Source organism: Scardinius erythrophthalmus (assembly GCF_964197995.2).
Source record: "Scardinius erythrophthalmus genome assembly, chromosome: 12".
NCBI classification, from domain to species: domain Eukaryota; kingdom Metazoa; phylum Chordata; class Actinopteri; order Cypriniformes; family Leuciscidae; genus Scardinius; species Scardinius erythrophthalmus.
In genome coordinates, this window is record NC_138232.1 from 5,535,393 (window position 1) to 5,553,357 (window position 17,965).

Consider the following 17,965-nt stretch of genomic DNA (forward strand, 5'->3'; position numbering starts at 1 on the left):
TTTTTCAGGATTGTTGATGAATAGAAAGTTAAAAAATAACAGCATTTATTTGGAATAGAAATCTTTATATAAAAACATTATGCAGATATATCCAGTATATATCCATATCTGCATGGTAAATCCTCTTAAAACTTGAACAGTATTACTTTCACCCATTTTACATTGGCTAGTGTGTTTGACCCTGCATGTCCGATAGCACTCTGTGACAGACAGATGGTCTGCTCACATATGGACCCTTCTCTGCCTCACTGTGTCAATCCACCCCCTGCTTCAATGCCACAATCAGATGGGACAAACCGCCACTGACAGCAAGGTCACATGTTAGTATTTGCCCTTTTCCACTGCATTGACAGTTAATTCTTCAGTGTCAACAGTGTGAGTTGAGGTCTGTGTTGTGTTTGCATTCATCAGCATTGGATGTATTTGAGAAACTCATATTGGTTTTGATTCTCGTGAGCCAAATTGATACGTGCCGTGAAGTGTTGCCAAGGGGACTTTTAATGTTTCTGAAGAGTGGCACTGATAATGGCATGGTGAAGTTATAAAATAAATGCTAGGAGAGAGACTGCCTGCATTGCCTCTTCAATATGCTTTTCCGATTGATTTATTAGTGGTGTTTTCTAAGGTGAGCTTCATTACTATTATGTTAGGGTTAGTCATTTAATAATTTGCAACATGCAAATGATACCTGAAATCATGGGTCCTGTTGAGGACATGTGTGCTTTTACTTAAGCAATTAGACTTAAGATTTTGAGTTGGCAGATGATAAATCCCATAGACTTACTTTAAAGGAGGCACTGGGGCCATATCTACATAGGGGTCCGAATGTCATAGAATCTAGGATTGACTCTTTTGAATTGAGACAGCAAGTAACCATCTAACAACCACCCAGAATACCCGAACAACATTTTAGCTGCATTTTAGCAACCACACACTAGCTATAGCATCAAGTTTTATTCCATGTTAACTTTATAGCAAAAAATAAGCATTTACTATGCTAAAAAACTACTTTTTAGTCTGTTTTTTCCATGTCCCTGGGTAACAACACACTGTACTTGTAAAGGAAAGGCAAGACGAGGCAAGTTTATTTATATAGCACATTTCATACATTATGGTAATTGAAAGTGCTTTACACAGAAAGCAAAATTAAAACAGTTATAAAAGGAATTAAAAAAGATTTAAAGATTATACAGTTATAAAAGGAATTAAAGGAGTAAAAAGATTATACATAGATACACTATCTGGCAAAACACCGGTGTAAAGAATCAGTTGGCAGATTAATTTGAATGATTAATACAGAATACATTTAAGTGATATTGAGTGGTGCTAAATAAAGCAAAAAAGAACAATTAGTAGTGAATTTTGACAACTGTGTGTTTGTGAGATTTATTTATTAGTAGGCTGTCATTTAGCTGATAATTTTATCAAATGCAACTTGTAGTGCACTTATCAGGGTATGAGCACACTCTGGGCATGTGCTCAAACACAGATGAATGCTCAGCCAGTGCAGTGCATTCTTGCATTGCTGTGTTAGTAATAAACGATAGAGTTACCTTCAAATGTCTGTGCTATTAAACCAGAGATTTTTTTGAGCAGCTAGCTTGCTATATTCTCATCAAACTGTTGCTCCGCCAAGACAGTAGTTTACCTAAAAGAGAAAGATGAGCATAGAAGAAAACAATGAATGCTAAAGAGCTCCCTGTGGCTACGCTGAGATTGGCACACTTTTCAGATGTGTAACACAGGCTGCTATACAATATAACTTAATGAAATATTACCATTAGCAAACCCTTTCAAGGCCCTGTGATGTGAAGGCATTATTGTTTACGTGTCAACTGAGATGATGTGCACAAGGACAGCAGATCTACTCAAAACAAGAGGCTGTTGTAAACGCTCACAGAAACACATGGTAGCATCTGGCTTCCTGTCTCAGAGCTCTAAACTTCCATGCAGACTTCACACCGAAATCTGCCGACTAATTAACACCTGTCACGCCACACATGGCATTCCAAGGATGCAAGTGAGATTTTTATCATCATAACTGGCATTCCAGGCAGCCATGAATGTTTTAGAATAGAATAGAATAGAATAGAATAGAATAGAATAGAATAGAATAGAATAGAATAGAATAGAATAGAATAGAATAGAATAGAATAGAATAGAATAGAATAGAATAGAAATGTTTTTGTCATCTAGATTAACAGTTGTATTCATATTATTGTTTAAATAAGATTAGGATCAAAACAAGTAGTATGTGGTATGATACAGTATGTACAAGTTTTGTCACCTTAAATGCCTTTACTTAACTTAGCTCTAGTGACTTTACATGCATGGGAAAATGTAACAGTAATGTTTTGGCCTCAGCACTGCATTTGTGAATCCTTCACTATCATTAGAAATGTTGTTATATAATTAACTGTTTCTTAATGTCATGCACCTCATGATGGAAAATAACCCGCACTTCATTGTGTTGCAATTACTAAGATAACTCAAGCTTGACAAAAACAATGTTCCTCAATACAGTATCATTTTGACATTTAATTAAAACACAAACTTTCCTCTCCTCTTCCAGGAAACCAAAATCAACTGTGTGCGACTAGCTACCAAAGGTATGAGAATTGTTTCACTTATTGTTAGTTTGTATGAATGACACATTTTATTATTATTATTATTGATTTATTCACTTATTTTGCTTGTTTCTTTGTATATTCAGATGAGACATGCTTTGGAAAAGTTCTTTGGCTGGGTTGATATTTGGATAGTTCTGTTTAATTTAAGTTCCTGTAGCCTAACACACTCAATGAAACTCAAGTCATGTTTTGGTTGAAATTAAGCAGATCTAATATTATAAATGTTATTTCCTCTGTATTCTTAATAGACCTTTGATTTTATAGTGGAACCCATTACTAAACATGATGAGGTGTATATATATATATATATAAATATTTAAAAAAGGACGAATTCTTTCCATTGTACAGTCTGAAAAACCTCACTTGCATCAGACTGAGATTAGCGCTCCCGGTTTCATTGAAAAAAACTGAAATCCCATTTTATTTTACCTGCATGATTATCTGCCTCTGGCCAACAATTTTGTTCAGTTTCTTTTGCTTCATTTCATTTCCCCCTCTCTCCGTAAAAAAAAAAGACCCTTTTACATAATCACTTCCAGGAAAAGAGCAATCACAAGAGACTTTCTATTATTTAATGGACATCACGGATAAAGAGACACTATAGCCGTGCAGCGCTTCAGCCTCATCGCATTTTTTTTCTTCCCCATTCGTTCTTTTCCAGTTTTCTTTCATACCTTATGGTTTTTTCTCCATCTTATTCAATAAGCTTGCTTCTGCACACACCTGTTTGTTTGTTTTGCTGAACTCATTTTTATTTTGCTCCATGTCAGGCTTTTTTTTCTTCCCATGGCCTGTTTTCCTTTCATATCCCAGATAGATCCGTCCTGAGTTGGGTTCTTATGATTGTAAAAAAAAAAACAATCACTTTTGTTTTGAAAGACATGGTTTAAAATTGGTGATGCCTTGAATACAGACATTAAAGGTTTCTCTACCTTTCCTTGTCTTTTTAATGTTGGAGTTTTTAGTAGGTTTAGATTACGGGGTGAATTCACTAAAACGGTTGCGTGACTTTTGCGCATTCTACTGTATTTAAGTAAAAACCTTATTCACTCTCCATCTAAATTCTAGTTTAATGAGAATGAAATAGCACTGCACTGTATTTAAATTAAGTAATTTCCATTCATTTCAATTCAAACACATTTCTTTTTTGTCTGCAACTGGTTTAAGATTGCGCCTTATTCATGAAACCCAGTGTTTTGTGCCTGGTACGATTATTGTGGAAGTATTACCTCCCACGTTGAGTAGGCGGTCAGCAAAATATCATTAAGATATGTTTGTCTTCATTTTCTAGTGATCACAGAGTGCACTTTTTGTATTTCAAAGAACCAATTCAGGTGTGTGGGTCGCAGTTAAGTATGTCAAAATGCAGGAATCTGCTGCATCCTCCACATCTTAGCACTATTATATTAACGTGCAATTTTGAAGCACAATATTTATTAGCACAGGCACCTCATTTGCATAATTCCTTTATTGAATCGAGTGCTTAAACAATGCAAATGCAAATAAATGACAGTAGACGCAATTCAGTCTTAGTGTATTCCCCCTAAATGTATTTATTTTAAAACATTTTTTTATTACAGTTTTATTGCAGACAAAAGCCACATAAGGCCTCAACTTGGAAAATTTTTTTTTCTCTAACACTTATGCCTACTCTGTCATATCCATTAGATGATTCTGGAGTTATTTTAATTTTCCCTTGCGCATTAGCCTACCTGTTGTATCATATACATTTCAGTTTCCTTTCCAGCCAAATATTACTCACTGGAAGGAAGCTCAGATGATCAAGTTGAAAGCATAATTCTTTAGACTATTTTTTCTTTCCTTCTTTTCTCTCATGCATGCCGGCCTGGAACGTAAAACCTTGTCTTAGTGGTAATAGGTAGGGGACAAAATACCACGCCCTACATACTTGTCATTCCCAGTGAAGGTGAATATTATACCATAGTCAAACTTTTCTTTCTTCTTTGTTCTTTTCATCCACATTTCTTCTGCTGTTGTTTCCTTCTCTCTTTTTTTTCCCCAGACCTTGTTCCTTTATTCTGCTTCTCTCCATCAACATCTTAATGCATTTTTTGCATGTCTGGTCCACTAAAAAGTCTAGCTGATTCTCATTGACTTCATTGACACTAATGTAATTTGGTACCCTGAGAATGTATAGTGCCGCCCACATGTTTTAAATGATCATATTAAATATTAATATTTCATGTTTAAAAACAACAAATATCCCCTTCTACTTTAGTTTTGCTCATGACCTTGTTATGCTCTGAAAAACTGATTTCATTATGATTTTTATTCAAATATTGCCTTCTTAGAAATGACATAAACTTGCTTTTGAATGATCTGTTGCTTACCGGGAGTCAGTGTATATATACTTATTATGGCTGGCTTTAAATGTGTGTGTGTATATAAAATATATACTTTTTATGGCTGGCTTTAAATCAGACCATTGTTTAAATGTGGATATGCCTAAAGATATTTTACAGTAGAGCTTAATAAGTTTCTGAGCAAAATGTGAGCGTAAAGTGATATACGTTGCCTTACCTCAAAACTCCACCCCTTACATGTGACCGCTTCACCCAACATAACCCCAGTCATACATTCTGACCCTGCCAGCCTAACCGGTGTGTGTGTGTGTGTGTGTGTGTGTGTGCATGTGAGTGTGAGTGTGTTTGCCAGCATGTTTTTTGTGTACATTAGTACACTTGTATGTTTGTGTCTGTTTCTATTCCAGATATATATTCATGTGCACATATACAATGTGTGTGTGGAAGTATTGAGTGTGTTTGTTATATTTGCTTATTGTATGTTCATATAATCCTCCTCCTATTTCTATTATACATTGAAGGGTGGATTTTGTTGTTCAGATCAGATGTCAAACCCTTGCACACATGCACACACACACATGCACAGGTGTCAGCTCTTTAGTTCCAGTAGTCCACGTCTCATTGCTTCTCCATTTCACTCTACAGTCACATACAATATGCTCAATTGCCCTGACTGAAATTACAAATTGCTTGCACTAAAATGTCTCACATTTCTGAAGGGTCTTGCTGGATATCTGCATTGCACAGGAGATAGTCGACTTTTAGCCAGCTAGTGAACCGTTACAATGCTCAATCGTCTGAATTATGCAGATTAAAGCTGTCGTCATTTTACATTTTAAATATATATATTGACATGCAGTTATGAGGATCATAATTATATTTTGAGAGTTGAATTTGAGTGCACGCTGGCCCCAAAAAGTAATTGCAAACTTAATTGAAACTTGAATATGCACAGATGGCAAAATATCAAAGCAAGCAGCTTTTATTGTAAAGAAAGAATGTACGAGCACACTCTTCAAGCAACACAATTTACTAAAAGAAGATTGTTGGGTTTTAAATGAACATTTATACAGTATTTAACTTAAAATTTGCATCAATAAATAATATCTATTTGCAGATGTCACTCGGTTTGATATTTTGTTTCCTATGCGATGAAATTTATACATTTTTAGATGTGATTTTTCCAAACACTTTTTTGGGCCAATAATATTGACTAAGCATTAGAAAGCAAAACCTAGTTGTGTTTGCCGTTGTCCCAACAGTTCCAAAAACAAGCAAAAGAAACAAACACAGCACATCATGCATTATGCATGGACACTTTGAGCTTGAAATCAATTGACAGTTTGATTACACAAATATCCTTTGTTTCTCAATGCTCCCATCTGGAATTTAACTAAATTTAACAAAAACACCAGCAATGCTTAAACCCAAATACATTTTAATTCAAATGTATTTAAAATCCACCCTTTAACCTCTTTGTATTTGTTAAAGCGGGACACTTCTTTGAGCCATCAGCATCATGGGTTGTTTACATGACTGCCTAGTCTTAATCTGAGTCCATTTGAGATTATAATCCTATTAAATGCGTCCAATGATGCATCTGTAATCCTGTCGACTGGCGAACAATAGGAGTGGAGATTTCAACGGTGATATGCACCCCCATAAACCCTTGCGTAATCCCTCGGCCTACAGACCTGCTTTAAATAAAGTTATACAAAAGTACCTTTTTCACACGCTTAACAGAACCACAGAGTATCGCTGAATGTCAGCAATTAAAATGCACCCACTCCAACGCCCCCTGTATATGGTAGGGATTAAGTTTTAATATGATGGGCTTTGATAATAATTCCTCTTTGATACTTAATTTTACCCCATCAAAATAAAAGGATTTGAATACTCACATATTTTTATTGGGCATACAAACAGAGCAAGTGGTTGAAGGGAAATGCATGGCGAGTATTTCTAATCAAGGGGAGTTTGAGTTTTTTTGTATTATTTTACAATCGTATATTGGGAAGGAAATAGCATAGGTCTTAAAAGAGCACTTCTGCATGATTGCTAAGATCCCTATGATTCAGATAGGTGTGAGAGTCATTAGAACCAACAATATGTCAAAATTATAGAAATACAAGCACATAGAATAGCTATTTCATTGCCTTTACTAGGTTGTGGGTGGTAAGTGTGGTAACTGTTGTAAAAATCACTATTGAAAGCTGAAGTGTGTAATTTTTCCCTATTGTATTGGCCATCTTTTACATTGTGGAATTGTGTTGGGAAGCATTATCTTAGCAATTTTGTTTGGATAAGCTTTCTTGAAACACATCGAAGGGGTTTTCCTGTATTTTTTTAAGTGGCCAATAAATTTTACTTTAAGACAAACTTCCAAAACTATGATGTACTGCTTGCTAAGTAGGTGGCATTTTCTATCCAGATGGCATTTTGAGGGTAGATTGGACACACATTTAAATTGATCAGTATTTTAAATGTATGTGATAAAAATTCATCTGGTTTTTAGGTGTATGCTGACATATAGCACTCTATGAGAAGTGATTTTGTGATGTCTTAAAGGGTTGGTCAAAATTGGTAGGTCAAGATTAATATTGTTGTTGTGAAGATAGTGCTGGTTAGGAGGATGGTATCAGAAAAGAACCACATCATGGCGAAAGTGTCTATTAGGATGTGTGTGAATGTGTTTGTGTGTGTGAATCATGAACTGTTGAACCCAATCAGATCAGAGCAGACTGGTGGACATGGAGTTCAGTTACCACATTGATAGAGTCAGGAGAACACATAGTCCATCCGCGTAAACCATCCATAGCGCTGCCTTCACCTTCTGACAGCTCTGGATGGAGCTAAAAAGTGTTTGGCTAGAAAACACTCCAAAGACTAGCAAGGTTAGAAGAGATTGGCTTAGTGTTATTTCAAAGGTCAGAAGAAACTAAACTTGTGATCGTTTTCAAATTCCAGTTTAAAATATATGTCTTGCTTGCCGCGTTCAGACTACACAATATCAGCCCAATTTTGGCGCGATTCATTTGGCGTAGGGTGTCGTTGGGCTTGATTCGCAAATAACAATGGGCATCGGGACGCAAGAATCTATTGTTTTATCTATTGTAGTGTGTTATAGTAGATGACAACCGATGCCGCATCTGCAAATCTTCACAACGTCTCGACAGAAAGACTAGCATTGAAAGACCTCCAACACGGTTTCCGTCACATCTGTGACATTGACCAATAGGAGCACAGAAGCTCTTCCATACAGAGCTTTGGAAAACCAAAAATGTTGTTGGTGCTGCTAGGTGGAATTATGCAATGGAGGAAAGGTTTGTGAAGTTATGACAACAATACTCCTGCCTTAATGATTTGTCCTCGTGGGACTACCACAACAGAGTGAAAAAAGATAAATACGATAGCATAGGCGCCTCAGCAACCCGGCGAGTTCTTGAATTAGCATTTGCCTAACACGCCACTTTGGTAGCCAGTAAAGATGTTTCTTGTCCATGTCACGACAAGAATTTAGTAGTCAAAATCTCAAATCTGTCATAGTGACTATTGTAACAGACAAAAATCATGTAGAATCAACCTGGCATTAGGGGTCTGCACATGGGCGTCGGACAGGGGCGCGGGAAGAGGTTTTAGGTTGGGAGTGCTGACCACTTTTGAATAAGAAACAATATCAAGACTATAAAACTCTAATATAAAACTCGTCAAAACTCCGCAAAAGCGTATCACACTCGTTTGAACAGCGCACACGCTCGAACCTGACTGCACATCACATTTGTGACTTTACTGATAGGCCTGCTTTTAATCGTAATGCAACGGACCAGTCAACGGGACATAAATTAAACCTTTAAAGAATTCATTCAACGATTTAAATGCACGACGTAGAGGCAGAGAACCACCCGACGCGAAGTGCATTAAATTCGTTTCATTTTAATGATTTATTTTCATCAGTCACGCTCGTTAGATCTAGCATTCTGCCCGCTTTGAATCAGACACAGAGATAAAGTGCGTAAGGTTACATTTATCTGAATGAACAAACTATAGCATTTATATGAATTAATTATAGAGAGAGACAGTGTGAGAGAGAGAGAGATTCATATCTGCGTCTGTTCAGCTTCTCTCTATTAACAACGCAATTGTGCAATTGTATCGCGTTTTTTGCAGCGTCTCATGCATGCTCATACATAAACAGAAAATATTTGTTTTTCGTTTTGAATTAGAAAATGTAAAAGTAGATTTTTAAATGTTTCTATAGGTATATTTGTTCATGTCTGCAAGTATTCGCTGAGTTTTGTTTCATTTTTGTGACGTGCTCCAGAAAAAAGTTCACAAACACGAGACAGCAAAAAGCGCACCCTGTTTTCTTTTCTTTATTTTACAAAAGTACAATATTTTGTTTTCATTGTAAGTGGACACATATACAAGTAGTTTCTAATAATGTATTTCTTTTATTTGTATAAGCATAAATGTCCACCAAAAATAAAACGTGTTTTTTGACCCCAGAGGATTAAAACAAGTTACATTTTTTAAAAACACGTCTCTAGACCTTATGTTTTTTCCCCTCCACTGACCCGCGTTTTTAACCGCAAAAAACATTCTGTGTGAATGGCCCCTTTTAGATGGCAAACTCACTGGAAATGAATGATTTCTGATTGTTACGTCACTGCAAATCGCGGTCGGCACATATGCACAGTATTTCTTTTCTTATGTGAAAAAATCTCAACATCCTTAAACAAAATTGCATGAAATAGTGAGACTTTTTTCAGTGAGAATTTCTTTGTGTTTTTACACCATTGGTATTTATACATATATATATATATTTTTTTTTTAGAACTGAAAAACAAGCCAAAAATACTGATTAATAAAAGGACTTTTTGTGTAGGTTTAGCTCTTCAGCATACAGTTCCAGAATTTTCTCTCTTTTTTTTAATGTTTAATCTTCTCATGCTTAAAAGAACTGTACGGTTTGAGGGAAATAAATAAATCAAATGATTGAGCTTACATGAAAGCAAACCACCCACATAGAGAGATCAATGTGTTAATATGCAGCAGATTGTTAAAGATGTCGCACTGGCAGGTTAAGAAAAATTCTCAAAGTGCAAAGTGAAGGTAAAAATAACAACATAATTGTTTAATCATTGAAGGCAGGGATTACATGCTTTTCTAAGGTTTGTGCATCTTTAGATATTTTATGCAACCATTTATTTTTGTATAAAAAATGTTTTTGTATGTAGATGCATCCTTTCTTCTTTGCATTATTAAGATTGATGTAGATTATGATCGAATGGTGGAATGTTTCATTTAGTTTGTGTTTTGAAAATAAAATGCAAAAATATCAAGATGATTATGATCTTTTCAAAAGTGAATTACGGCAACAGCAAACAGCTGAAATTCTTTCATAGAAATAATGGCAATTTCACAGTAGAATTACATGCCTGATGAAGGAAAAATGAGCCGTTGGTGTGGAGCCACGCTAATCTGAACAGTATTTTCTAAAAGTCATGCATGGTTGTATAGATTTTATACAGATATCAAAATAACAATATATCGTCAACAAAACGTCCTGCAAGATGTGGTGCATGCGAGTATGCAACACCCGTATGTACACAAAGACACACATAGTGTACATCTGCATGAATCTCTACCCTCGTTCTCTGCCTTCATCCTCTTTTTGTTTTTCTAATCATTCTTGTATCCATAATTCACGCCTGCATTTATTGCATTGAATTGTCTTTCAGTTTATTTGCATTCTCTAACCCAAAATCCAAAGGCCCTAAAGTGTTTCATTTCACCACAGTGATCCAGTATTTGAAAAGCTCCTTAAGGTCCTTTTTTTTTTTTTTGTCTGTTGCCTGTTAATTAATGCCATTCAATAAACGATTCCCCTTTGCCATAGACCCGCCACACAGTAATGATCAGTGTCACTAGTGCATTTGTTTTGTCTAAATTTAAATGCATTTAATTATTTTAATTTTGAATGTGTGTTTCTTTTGAATATGTTTCATTTGGACTGATTGTGCAAATGAACAACACATTCTCATACCCAAGACGTCACTTTTTGTCACTTTCAACCATGCTTCAATATCTGACGCTCAAAGCACCCTTTAGCGTCCATATGTGACGCTTCGGTTATGGGTAGGTTTAGGCGTCATGTAACTGACGCTTTCGAAAGCGTCAATATCCGACGCACAAAGCACCCTTAGCGTCAATATGAGACGCTTCAGTTGGGTAGGTTTAGGTCTGTGGTAGGGTTATGCGTCTCATATGGACGCTAAAGGGTGCTTTGAGCGTCAGATATTGAAGCATGGTTGAAAGTGACAAAAAGTGACGTCTTGGGTATGAGAACGGGCTGAAATGAAAGAGTGTGAATGTGGGACGTGCTTGATTGGGCTTCATTATTATGTGTTTTCATTTGATTCTTCTATGTGTTGGTTTTGTGTGTGTCACCATAGAACATTTCTCAACAGTGCTTGTCTTAGTTAAAGACCCTTTCTCTTCTTTGTGATGTACTTGTTGCTTTAAAGGTGCATCTACCCAGAATTCCAATGACATAGAGCCTGAAAAACAGGTGGACAGCACTGTAAAGATGGCAGGCGTTATTGCGGGAATCCTCATGTTTGTCATCATTCTCCTGGGCGTTCTTCTCACCTTCAAACGCAGGTACTGCTTGCACACACTTTTAGCTTAACATTATGACGAATAATAGAATGCATGTACTGTATATATAGTTGCTCATGTTTGAATGTACAATAGCTGAAGCACATTTCTTTTCAGGGGAATGTGAAGGTGTTAGTTAGCATTGCTTTTGACATAATCAGCTTTTGTGTCTCCTGGTGAAACATGCACACTGGCTTTCTTTCATTACATCACTTCCTCTCACCATCTTTACCCCCACCCCCCAGCACACCCCCTCATGTCATTGTGCCTTACAAGAGCCCACCATAGTGCCTCTGCTGTCCCTGCCGCACACCAACACACCTCGCTCGTAGCCTAGGTCTTTCCTCTAGTGTCCGTCTGGAACCGTTTATTCAGTCTAGACAGGAATTAATTACAAATTCATTTTGTCTGCTATTTAAGGTCTTTAAATTGAAGTCAAAACTAAAGTTTGAGATAGATGGGATGCGATTAAAAATATCCTATTAGCAATAAACTGACATATCAGATATCGATAAGCCGATATTTGGCCATTTTGAGATTTATAGAAGTGGTAGTTCCCTTTTGTCAGTTGCAAAATATATCTGCAGTCTTGTCTACATTATAAATGTATCGATATTTAATAATAAACTTTATTTTTAAATATTTTAGTGCATTTTCAGTAAATATTGTTACATCTTTTATACATTTTATGCATACCTCATTTTGCATTATTGATATTAACAAATATTAATATTACATCATAAATGTTTATCCTATATTGTATTGTTGTCATGATACTGGAATTTCTAAATGTGATGTGATACTTTGAAAAATACTGATATTTGATACCATTGTATGTTTTTAATATTATTCCATTTTTTTGTCTATCCATTGAAAATCTAGTCAGTCAATATTTTCAAGCTTCAAAAAGTGCATGACACATCATAACAGCTAATCCATATGAATTGAGCGGTTTAATCCAAGTCTTCTGAACAGACACTCGCTTTATATGATGAACAGATTTTAATTTAGGCTTTTATTCAAATTATATTGATCAGTTACTATGTCTCGGTTAACCTCGTCCCCTGAAGGAGGGAACGGAGACGTACGCCGAAAGTGACCGACTGAAAGGGAGTTACAGTTGTCTCACCTAAATGTTTGGTCGCTCAGTGTATTTGTGTTTTTACAATGAGGTAATTTTGTTGCAATAGCTAACACACAGCATATACGTAACCGACTGTGTTTACGACTTGTGAGCTGTTTAACGAGGCGACTTTATGTGTGTATGCGAAACCTGCGAGAATTAGTAAAATGATGCTAAAATTCAGGCACTGTAACACCAACACTATACAACCAGAGCGAATAAGATGAGTGAGTGAGAGAAAGTGTGTGTGTCAACTCGCTGTCAGAGAGAATGAGAAAGCGCAGCAGGTATCAGTGCATTGATACCGCTGGAAATTAATAACAGAACAGTTTCATTTATTTCAGTATCGATATGTATCGAAAAAACAATATTTTTGACAACACTACTACATTGTCATTATATTGTCCATATAGATATTTGATGATAAACTGTTTCTGTTTTTAAACATTTTGTATTAATAATAATGATATTGGCACTATATTCACCTTATAGATAATAATAATTTAATGTTAATATTGCAAAATGAGACGTATAAAATTGCTTAACAATATTTAATGAAAATTCACAATAAAAAAGCTGAAAGTTTATTATTAAATATATGTCTGTATAAGAAATAAGTTTATGCATGTCTCATTTTGCATTATTAAATTAAATTATTTATAATATATTGCCAATATATAGGCCATTGACCACCATCTACTATATATCACATATACTAAACCTAGTATGCTTCATCCAAATACTAGTTGGAGAAGTTTGCCATCATTTAGGTTAATATTTTTGTTCCCAGCTCCACAAAGGTGCTTGTTTTACAAACATCAGGACTATTTGCCTGATACAATTAACAATGTCCTATTATTGACCACTGAAAACTGGTGGTAAATAGAATTTTATTTTAAAGGAATATTTGTGTACATTTTCAAGGCGACACAGCAGAAACACTTCGTCAAATGATGGAGAAGAGCATGATAATAGGCACATATCCAGACTCACACTGTAGTTAAGCACACTTTCTGCGTTTAAAATAGCCAATTTAAGTTTCTAGAGCGATTCTCGAGTCCTTGCTTACTAAAATCTTACTTATAATTGGAGAAGATATTTAAAAATATATGGATTACACATTTAAGAACCAATGGAAAGTCATTTAAAACATAGACATCCATAAAAGTCATTATATAATTTGCACATTGTCCAATACTAGGAGGGCAGTAGTGAATATAGATCCCACTGTGACCATTCCTGTTCTTCATGGCATAGTTATGGTCCGCACTCATGCTGCTATACTCAAATAGCTGATTAAGTTGACCACGTCTTTATGCATATTAGCCTAAACCTAGGACTTTTTTATTTTTTTTTATTTTTTTTTGTTTTTAAACCTGTTCGATTGTTCACAAGGACAAGGCGATCACGGGGAGCTTAGTTAGAGTGCACGGCACATTGCCAATACGAGCCACAGTCGGAAATACAATAGTGGTTGAAAACACCAGCTAAATCATTAAGCTCTAATTACCATGAATTGTAAAGGAGTGCTTGACAGCACTATTGTTAATGCATCACTGTCTGGAGCAGTGTGAATTGAAACTTAATGATAGATCTCGCTATTAAAAGAGCAGGAATCAAAAGGTTAGCCATGAATGGCCCTATAGGTGTTCATCTTCCACGGTCGATGAAGGAAGGGCTCCTCTGCTATTCATAAGGCAGAATCTTGAAGCTTGAATATTACAATAATAGTTTGTGCTTTTTGTCAGTTTTCTGATGTGTGGGAGTCATAGTAGCAGAAGTAAAATGCAAATACAAAAGTTCTACAAGTCTGGATTCACATAAATAGCTCAGACTGTGGTTGGTTTGAAAACAGCTATCATGCATACATTTAGACACCAATGTATTGTAGCATGTGAGCTGCTTCCCTGTCAGCTATCTATGTAGGCAGCTACCTTTTAAGGCAGTCGGTTAAAGTTTATGTTTAAGTGTTGCTGAGCTAGCAAAAACAAAAATACATAGCACATGCACATGTTGGATTAAACATTTTAGTAACTTTTAAAGGTAGTTTTTAAGGTAGTACCATTTTAAGTACCTTTCTGTACCAGTGAAAGACTAGTATATCAGGCAGTGTTACAATTCTGCATCTCGTTTTCCACCTCAATTCAAATTCAGAAATTCAATTGGAATTTTAAAGGCATTCTTAAATCAGATCAGATACAGTATTTGTTAATTTTCTGATTATCATGCAGCAATGTCGTCTATGTTCATTTTGCTGTTTAAAAGGTCAGCCATGTTAATAGATAACACATTTTTTGTTTTCAAATACGTTGAGGTGAATTTAGGGAATTTGGGAAGCAGCTCACGAGTATGTGGAACCAATTCTAGGGCACAAGAATTTAGCATCCGAGAACTCAAGAATTCAATTTGCAATGATTGTAGATGTCTGCTCTTTAGTTGCTTACTAATGCATTTTGTATTCGGGAGAAAAGACTAAATTGCTTATCCCTCAACTTCTTTTGATCATTCATATTTTAGCCACTGACACCAGCACTTAAGTCAAGCGATGATGTCTCATGAATTGCAGCATTTTACATGTCTTTCAGTCACCATGAATTATTTCTGTGCATGGCGTCAAAAATGCTTGCGAGCTCATAAGCTATGCTTTTTTATCTCTCAGAGCTTGTGTAAAGCATGTTTTTTTAAAGGCAGGAGAGATGGACTTCATTTTTAAACTAATAATACAAGGACGAATGGAGTGGACAGGCTGAGTCTAATGGCAAATTGATGTTTTACTTCTTGGTAATAAAATGTCCCCTCAGGCATCTTTGACCAAGCCTTGGATAGATTGTAATTAATAATGGATGGCTCGCATATCTTTTCAAAGTTGGAATTGTGTCTCTCTTCTTGCATTGAGTCACAGGAGATTTGGCCCTGGTGCCGCTCAGTTTGGATACCTAAACGTACTCAACCTGAAAGAACATGCATTGGGGATGGTACTCCATAAAGTCTAATGTGCTGTTTCACATTTCTGCCTGTGCAATACGCCATATTGTTCCTTCTCTCACAAAAGCTGTCAAGAACAGGTCTAGGTCACGTTTCAATCCAAATCAAAGTATTTTTTAATAAAAGAAAGCCTATTATGGGCTATTTTTGCACTGTGACAATTTTCATTTACAATTTCCCTTGAATTCTCATTTCTCATTATGGTGATTGTCATTAGATGTTTATTCATTTTTAAATACTTCAGAATTCTTTAGCACTTTACCATTATCATGATGCATACATTCATAATTATGAGAATTTCAGCTTAATTAGGTCTTAATTTTTCTTTTGATTTTGGGGAGAAATGTGACCCAGACATGTTCCTGACACTTCAAAACTAACCTCACATGGATTAATATCAGATGTGTACTGGCCATTTTGCATTTTAAGGCATACTGGCTGTAGTGCTAAAAAAAAAAAAAATCTATTATGTAGATTGATGTATTACAAGCGCCAAGCTGGAACATTTATATGTGAGGCATGGGGCAACGTAACATCTCCATCTCAGCACTCAAGCTTCTCCATTTCAGCTAGAGTCAAACCTCGATGAGTTGCATGCATCGCAACATATACACTCACTTTTTGGCCTAACACACAGGAAACTTCAGATGCTGTATTATTTGCTGTGAAGTATGAAGAGGTGATGTTAGTCTGTGTGCGTGTGTGAGCGTATGCTACTTAACCTAAAATCATACCCTGTCTTTTATTTCTTCTCCTCTGGGCTACGTCTGCTAGAGAAATCCACACCTGGAGAACTCTAAGTGTGGGGTATTGTATGTTTAATTCTAGCCACAGTACGCATCCTGAGCCCATTCGCACACCATCCTGTTTTATTTGATCCCATTTGTGTCGTGTTATACACGTATCTTCATTTATTTAACTTTTTTTTGCTTGTATTTGCCATTCACATTTTGGCACATGCATGGAATCTATCATCTTGATTTGTTTGTATTAGTGATTAAATATAAGCTCTGTTCCCAAACCTAGTGAGCTGCCCTTTACGGCCTACTTAGCCACCTGCCGTCTAATACAACCGATTTGGAACACGCTGTACATATGCAACAACTCCATGCGTCATACAGAATGTTTATTTTAATAGAATTGACCATGCAAAACACTAAATTGCCTAAAATAGCTTATATAATTTATTGAATGCTGAAAACTATCAGTAAAAAGAACTGAGATTTTTCTTGCGTCGTATCTATTTTAGATTTTTTTTTTTATGAGCTCATGATGCATTTTGGGTTTGCATTGAATATATACCTAGAGGTGAAAGATACATCGAAGGCAGCATCTTTTGAGCATCTATGATGCTCAAAATGCTTACTCCGTAGGCAGTTCACTAGGTTTTGGAGCAGAGCAATAATGGTTGTTGGTGTTAATTGTGAAAGTATTACGCTTTTGCTCGCTATCAATGTGGCCTGTGTTTAATGTGTTGTTGTTTTTTCTTCTGCATTCTCACTCTTATTTTAATTGCTTGTTGTTGTGCATTGTCGCTGTTAAATGTTAGAGAAATCTGCAGTGATTTGTGCCGGGAAAATTTAAGGGCGGTTCAAATGTCACTACATTAGCATATTAAAATAAGTTTAATTTCTATAGCGAATCCTGTTGCCTGTTAGATCACCTTCTCATAAATAGCATTAGCATGTGTCCCATGGTGCAACAATTACAGTGAAAAGGGCACTTCATTTGCTCTTGTTCGTTTTGAGAGTGGCTTCAAACGACACTTTATACCACAATCCAGGCTAGCTGGTAATTATTCCTCTTTAATACTGTCACAACCCTGCCTCGTGTGCTGCACTACGCCGTTAAGCTAATATGTTATGTTCATGAAGGCAAAGGATGATTACTCCTACGCCAAGCCACCTACACAGCCAACTGTATAGAGGATTTAGCTTAAAGCTCCGAGGTTGCCAGGTCTTTTCTGTAATCTTATCAAATCCACACAACTGCAACATTACTGAGAAGACATTATAATGTCAGTGCTTAAGGTCGTTTGGCTTGGATTACAGAGGGCAACAGTAACAGGTAAACGATTTATGGTTTATGGTACATTTTCTTTTTGGAATCGCATAGGCTATGAAGTGGCTTTTTGTAATACGGAACCAGAAACCGATGCGTTGTGGGCTTTCTTTACAGCCGGTTAAATAGAATGTTGTATAGCACCATAAATCAATATAAATAAAAATAAGGTCTCTTTGAAA

General features: G+C 36.0%; 1 protein-coding gene across 1 annotated transcript in view; it reads left to right on the forward strand.

The window, feature by feature from the left end:
• Positions 1–17,965, forward strand: part of ptprt (protein tyrosine phosphatase receptor type T) — a gene marked incomplete at its 5' end in the record, with an annotated part of 249,208 nt that overhangs the window by 163,813 nt on the left and 67,430 nt on the right. The window contains 4 exons of the mRNA XM_081380101.1: positions 2,573–2,609; positions 4,501–4,557; positions 11,482–11,617; positions 16,497–16,529. Coding sequence (XP_081236227.1) covers positions 2,573–2,609; positions 4,501–4,557; positions 11,482–11,617; positions 16,497–16,529 — 263 coding nt within the window. The remainder of the gene's footprint in view (positions 1–2,572; positions 2,610–4,500; positions 4,558–11,481; positions 11,618–16,496; positions 16,530–17,965) is intronic.